This window comes from Nematolebias whitei, chromosome 7, assembly GCF_014905685.2.
Source record: "Nematolebias whitei isolate Nwh7 chromosome 7, NemWhi1, whole genome shotgun sequence".
Taxonomy (NCBI): Eukaryota; Metazoa; Chordata; class Actinopteri; order Cyprinodontiformes; family Rivulidae; genus Nematolebias; species Nematolebias whitei.
In genome coordinates this window covers 21,053,260-21,060,567 of record NC_056504.1, presented here as the reverse complement: position 1 = coordinate 21,060,567, position 7,308 = coordinate 21,053,260, and the positions used below count along the sequence as shown (strand labels likewise).

The following is a 7,308-nucleotide window of genomic DNA, read 5'->3' as shown; positions in this document are numbered from 1 at the left end:
AGTCGGGGCTTGCTGCAGTTGTTTTTTCAGCGCTTCAAAGGCCTGCAGAGCCTCATTAGATCATGTCAATTTAGAGCTCATCAGTAGGCTTTTTCATGACAAATGACACGTAGAGGAGTCTCCATTTTAGCATAGTTTGGCTTCTTAGTGTCAGGAAGTGGCAGAAGAAGGAGGGATGCCACACAGTGGTAAAAATGGACTTGTCCCAACTTTTTTGGGATTTGTTGATGCCATGAAATTTGGAAACAACAGATTTTTCCCTTAAAATGATACATTCTCTCAGTTTAAACTTTTGATCTGTGATTTGTGTTCTATTCTGAATAAAATATTAGAAGTTGGCACCTCCACATCATTGCATTCAGTTTTCATTCACAATTTGTTTAGTGTCCCAACTTTTATGGAATCCGGTTTGTATATGAAGGTGTTTTAAACCCTTCCCACACTCTTACAATATTCTAAACAATGTTTTTAAACTCTAAAAGCTCTAAAAGAGCACAGATGTCATGATTTCAGCTTCCTGCATCACCACCTGCAAGCGCTCTTGACCACGCCCACTTCTCCACTCTGTACGGAGATCAGCAGATTAGCTGCAGGAGGAAGTTTCTCCTGCAGTGTGGGTGGCACAGAGGTGCTAAATAATTTAATTTAAATAAAAAATCCATGCCGATCGTGCGGCTCATCCATCAATCAGCCAGTTGCGTCATGTCCAATCTTATTTTGAAAAACTGCGATAGAGCGAGTCCATGATAAACAAACCGTGGAGTACGGGCTAATGTATCAGAAAGCACCTCATAAATGTGTTTCAAACGGCTCTGAATTGTGTTAATGTCAAAACATAAATATCTAAATAAGTTTAGCAGATCTTGTTGCTCACAATGAGTTTCAGCATAGAGCATGTAACTGACTTCATATAGCCAACATGTTCTGGGGTCCACACAACCAGGTATAATGCTTTCTACCAGATGTTAGTGCAAGGTCTGACTGAACTGGGCCTGCTTAGTTTGAAATGCACCAGGACATGTTTTTGAGAAAGAGCTTAAGAATCTTTGAAGATGAAAAATTATTATTTACTTTAAAAAATACAAACCAAAACCAACAACAAACCCTCAACAACTAATTTTTAGATGTTCTGCACATTGATTTGTGTACACAAGAATGATTTTTTTTCACTTCTTACATGTGCTGGTGTGTATTGATGCACTGACAGCGCTGTCTTGTTCTATAAATCAATTCTTTATTCACACAGTAGAAACAACAAACAGCAACAGAAGGAATCCTCTGGTGGAGCTAAACGGACAGTAGAACCAGCACAGCTTGGACTGAGACAGAAGCTTATTAGACACAGGGCTTTTAATGGGTCAGAGTTCATGGTACACACACAATATACATAAACCTTTCAGGTACTAGAACATTGCATGTTCCTAAAGCCATTCACTCGGTTTGCAGGTGGACAGAACAGACGACAAGGTACAGTCATGCTGAGCAACATTGAACTACAATATGAAACAGAGTTGTTACATAAAAAACAAGTAAATCATCTTGTTAGAAAGGCTTTTATATAAATGATTTGAAGTGTATAAAACAGTATATTACATGTTCCTTGATGCCTGATTCTGAGCAAAACCCAGTAGCCTCCAGTACACTTCCCTTCAAAAGTACTACAAACTACTTAACTGGATTACAAGCTGCAAACAGACTGCACTGTACTCGGAGAGGTGCAGCAGTCCTACATAGCATCAGGAGACTATGGGAAAAGGAAAAAATAAACAGCATTGTCTATTATTAAGAATATACACATAGAAAAATGCACCAGGCCTCATATATTGCCGGTATCCCATGTGAAACAGCAGGGTGCTGTTTGAACCTCAGTGACCTAAGCAAATGATGTTGCTTCTCTCTCCATCTGCCTGATGCTAACACATATGTTGTTAGCATCCATGTTGCAGCAGCATGTAAACATCACCGCAGCTGCTTCGTACTTCTATGCTTCTAATGTTTCTGATATACATATGAAGAAGTTAAGGCTGTTTAAGGACCTGAGGATTTTTGAACATATGATGAGGCACACAGAAGGCAAAGAATAGCTCTAGACACAGGGCTAACTGAATGCTTGAAGTGCATGAGACAGCAGCAAGGGTCTGGCAACCAGTGCAGTCCAGGGGACAAATTAGCCAGGAAAAGGCCGTCCATGACACTTTGGTCCGTCTTCTGTTGTGTGGATGCCTTTACACGTCACCTATTGTTTTTGCCTTACCGTAGAGAGGACAAACACTAAAAACATGCTAATGCTTTATTTAATTTGAGAGGTTTGGACTTCATTTTTTCTTCTTCTTCTTTCAGCTGCTTCCTTCTTCAGGGGTCACCACAGTGAACTAACTCGCACAAAGACTTGGTGATATTTTTATGTCAAATGCCCTTCCTGACGCAACCACAGACCACTGAGCTACCACAGCCCTCTGTGTGGAGCAGAGAGCTGCTATCTAGAGTGCCCAGGGGAGCAGATAGTGGGGGTTAGGCCCAGAGTGGGGCAAATAAGGGTGGAGACAGGTGTGAGTGTTTCACCTTTTAGACCCACATTTTGGTGTTGTCGGTCAGGGGAGTCAAACTTAAATTTTATGGGGATGTTAAAAGTTTTCAGTTTATTCAACAATTGTTTTTGAACACTTGCTCCTTGTACCTCCCTGTAATATTAAAACGTTACTGCTCACTGTAATGATTTATTCAGCCCAATCTGTTCGTAAAACAGAATAATCTGAAAACAGTGATTGAGTTTCTTAACAGCTGTGGAATCACAATTTTCACATTGTTATGAATTAGTTATCGTCAGGTTTGTTGGTGAAGTAGGATCCAAGGATGATGACTTTCTTTCTAAAACGTCTCCCATTGATCAGTTGAAGCTGCTACCAGAGTTCTGATGAGAGTTACAAAGAGTTCACATTTCTACAATCTTGGCTGCTCTAGTCGCTCCATGTCAAATTCAGTTAAATTCAATTTGGTTTATTTCTATAGCACAAATTCACAACAAAATTGTCTCAGGGCACTTTATAGGAACATACACATACATAGAAAATCCAGTTAGTAAAGTTCTCTATCTAAAGAAGCCAGCAGACACGTTGAATCTTCACTTTGTCACAGGTTCCCATTCTGAGCAAGGACAAAGGCAACAGTGGAAATGAAAAACTCTCTTTTAACGGGAAGAAACCTCCAGCACAACCAGGCTCAGGATAATTCAAGTTCAGAATAGAATTGAAAAAGTCTAACATACAAAAGTTCTGAACAACCAAGCTCGATCTCACTTTAAAAATCCTGTCGTTCCATATTTTCCTAATAGAACACTTCACTCCCAGACTGCAGGTTTACTTGTGACTCCTAGAGTTTCTAAAAGTAGAATGGCCTTCAGTTATCATACTTTTTCCTCTTGTGAATCTAACTTCCAGTTTAAATTCCTGAAGTTAACAACCTGTCAACTTTCAAGACTTTCCTTCTGGATGAATCTTATAGCAAAGCCCCTTTTCCATTAGTAATGTTAGTAATGGTACAGCACGGTTCGACTCGGCGGTACGATTCAAAGCTTTTTCCAATAGCACTTATTCGGGGAACCGGCCCCTTTTTCAGTTCCTTTTTCTCTAGGGTTCCAACCGTACTGTGCTGGCCTTAAAACGTGATGTCAGAACACTGTCGGTCATTGATTGGTCAGGGAGTGGAGTCATTGGTTGTTTGAGAAACTTTCACAACAACCCTATCTGCCATTTGCAATAACTAGAACTCTGAGGAGTGATTGAACCTATTTTAAACATTTTAAAAACTATAATGACAACACCGTGGTCTAATGCTGTACAGGTGTTTTTTGTGCTTGGTGGCCGACGACAAAATTCAGAGCGAACTAGATGAAGCTCTGCCAGTCCTCTCCACCGGAGCCTCGGAGTTCCCTAAGGCCGGGCAAGGCATCACTTCCCTGGCTCCGAGCTCCACCGGTCACTGCGGAGGATCATACGAACTGCCGACCTGCAGGAGCGCGCGAGGCCCGGGCCCCGGCCTCGTGCGCTCCTGCAGGCTCTGAGCTGAACCCACCCACTAAAAACAACACAACTCATACGGTGTCGAACCGTGCTGGACCGGCACTAATGGTACTAATGGAAAAGAGGCATTAGAGTCAGCTTGGATTTCCTGAGCTATCCCTTAGTTCTGCTGGCTTAAGCCCCCAGTATTCTCCCGCGTATGTCCATATGCAGAGGTACGCACGTATGTACGCGGAGGTACGAGTGTACCCCCCAGGGCATGTCCATGCAAAGCTCAAATTTTTACGACCGCATACGCGTACACGGTGTCGCATAATAAACTGCCCAGCGACGGACTGTTTTGTATGCGACACCAATATATTAAATTCCCCTTCTTCATCTCTGATCTGGCCTTTTCTTTTTTTTTTTTTTTTTTTTTTTGCCAAGAGGCAAGTAAGCTCTTCCTCCTCCGTTGATGCCATGACTGAAATGGTGAGAAATGAAGGAATTTGTCACGAGCAACTTAAACTCAGGTCCAGCGTGGCTGCGGGAGGGTTTGGAGATTTCCTGGTGGACTGGTTTGATGTGTGGGCTGCAGAGCTAGCGCTCCCTGTTTTTTTTTTGTTTTTTTTAATTAAGATCTTTTTATTAAAAACATATAAACACAGAACACCGCTGCGGCTGAGGCTGCCAGCGCTTGTTTGTTTTTTTCTTTTTTCCGACCTGTCAATCAATACAGTAGGCGTGTCAGCAAATGACCAATCGGCGACCTCAATTTGTCCTGAAGGTAAACGCCCCTTGTCTGTGAAGCTGCTCTGCAGCTGCTCAAGGTGGACTCTCGAGTACGAAGTCTGAACCCTCTGCGTGCAGTACACGCATATGCACGTGTGAATGGACGTACATGGGAGTATACTGGGGGCTTCAGACTGCTGGAGGACAAACTGACCACATTTCCTCACTCTGCTGCTGTCTTTACTCACTCCATCCATGTTTGTATTTGCAGTTACAACTAACCTTCATTTGTTCATCTCTCCATAGAAACCATGCCTGACCCAGTACTTTGTGTATGTCTGCATCTCTTTTCTATGCGCTTTAAACTCCAGTCAGCTGAGACAGATGTCTGTTCTGGTTCTAGTTCTGCTCAAGGTTTCTTCCTGTAGAAGGGAGTTGTTCCTTTCCACTGTCTCCTCTGTGTCTGTTCAGGTCAGGGAGAATGTCCTCTACTGGATTACTTAAATACTGTAGATCACTTTTACTATTGTAAAATGTAAATGTTACTGCCTTTAGTTATAAATTGATTATGAATGTAATGTATTATTATTAGATTGAGTTGACATTTTATAACAGATTTACAGATTGTGGTTTATAATTTGAACTTGTTACTTCTTAGGACAGTGCCCTGAAATGACTTTTGTTGTGAATTGTTGCTATACATACATATATATATATATATATATATATATATATATATATATATATTTGAATTTAACTGACTTTGTGCAAAAAATAGCTATTTACCATTTGTCAGAAATAAAATGTGTACTTTATTATCAAATTCATGGCCACTTTATATTATAGCTTATTAGTATTACACACATTTAGTGTGACATTGATCACAGCACCAGTTGTATAATCCTGCTAATTTGAGCTCATATTTTGAAAGGCTTTTGCACAGCAGAGTGAATTTAGTCTTTTACTGTGTAATAAGAATGATTAGATTGTGTCAGGATTTTATAATGTTCTTTTTGCAAAAACAATTATTGTCAAAATTAATCTTTATTCTTGTTGTTTGCAGACAACGGAAATAAATCTGAACCAATTTAGTTAACGACTACATTTAAATATAGCTGTTCTATTTTCCAAATTTTCACTATAAACATTTAAAGCATGAGCATACATCTAATGTTGTCCATCTCTTTACAGTCCATGAAACAAAACAAAACTAAACAAATAATGAAAAAAAAAAAACCAAAAAACAATGTTATACAAAACACCAAAGACGTTTTTCGGGTAAAAAAATCATTTGACATAGTGAAGAACCTTAAACGTACAGGTGTACCAGTTAGCAGTTCTTTCACTCATCTGAAAAGCATCTGTCTAACTGGTACCAAATGCACTAGTATTACCTGACTATGCAAGACAAAAGGAGAGCTGTCAAAGTATATTCTTCAATTTCAAACTGTAAAACTGAACAGCAATATTTTCCATGCATTTAAATGCTCTTACCCAACAAGCCCAGGCCATTTCTAAATCCATTAAGAAAAGAACATCTATAAAAGCTCAACATGTCATACAAAAAGATGCATATAAGACTTTTTATTTTCTTTATTTTTCTCATATTAAAGCTGCTTTGGTAACAACATAGTCACGACATCAGTCAATCTCCTTTACCTGGCCTGGGTGCTGAAAGACACTCCACATCAGTCCTCTGAGGGACACACTTTTAATTGTTACCCTCAGAGTCTTCCCTCGTTCACTCAAATCTAAATAAATGGATTTAGTTACACCGGAGTGGGCTGTGTTTCTGATTGGGAGCTCGCTCCACATCAGATGTAACATCTGCCAGGAGCTGTTTGTCATAAAGATGTCCGTGCTGTAAAAGACAGAGCTATTGTGCTGAGGGCGGACAGGGTGGAGACCTTGGAAGCTGACCCCATTGCGTTGGGACCTGAAATGGTAGCAAAAAGAACAAATCTGTTAGTCTGCTTGCTGTGAGAGGAAAATACATCGTTTGGTTATTTTGTGTTTTTGCTTTTGTGTGCTTTAGAATTTTTTTCAAGCGGAAAATTTATTAATGAAACCGTTTTAAATAGACTTTACACCAGGGGTGTCCAGACTTTTTCAGCATGCAGCTCCTTTTAAAATGAACAAGTCAAAGTGATCTACCTACTAAAAGGCCCAGTTTACACAAGAACAACCTCTGGAGATATCCTGATGCATGTTCAATAATCCAGGTAGAAAATTCCAAAAAAGTTCAATCTGGTCTTCTGGACATTAAAAAAAAAAAAAAAAACAAAGCAAAAAAATGTAGAAACCTTTCGTCTCTCACCCAAAAGACTTCCTCAGTCTGAGGTGCTGTATTCAGCTCAGTCTCTTAAATAGCACCTTCTCAGAGTGGATCAACCAGTTTGCTGCTGACAACCAAAACCAGCTGCTCACATGGTCAAGAAGGACCATCAGCCTAACAATGGATCATTAGCACACTGATGGCTGTTTACTATTCACAGGGGGTTGAGTGATACTAGCAATACCAGCATTGTAAGAGGGGGACAGTTGAACCCGGAGGCCTCCACCCCTGTTTAATGATGGA

At 40.2% G+C, this 7,308-nt stretch overlaps 1 protein-coding gene across 1 annotated transcript in view; it reads right to left on the bottom strand.

The window, feature by feature from the left end:
- Positions 1 to 6,565: 6,565 nt before the first annotated feature.
- LOC119411749 (contactin-4) overlaps positions 6,566 to 7,308 on the bottom strand; it is a 456,128-nt gene continuing 455,385 nt past the window's right edge. The window contains exon 18 of the mRNA XM_037678676.1: positions 6,566 to 6,666. Within this exon, the coding sequence (XP_037534604.1) occupies positions 6,575 to 6,666 (92 nt within the window). The 3' untranslated portion in view covers positions 6,566 to 6,574. The remainder of the gene's footprint in view (positions 6,667 to 7,308) is intronic.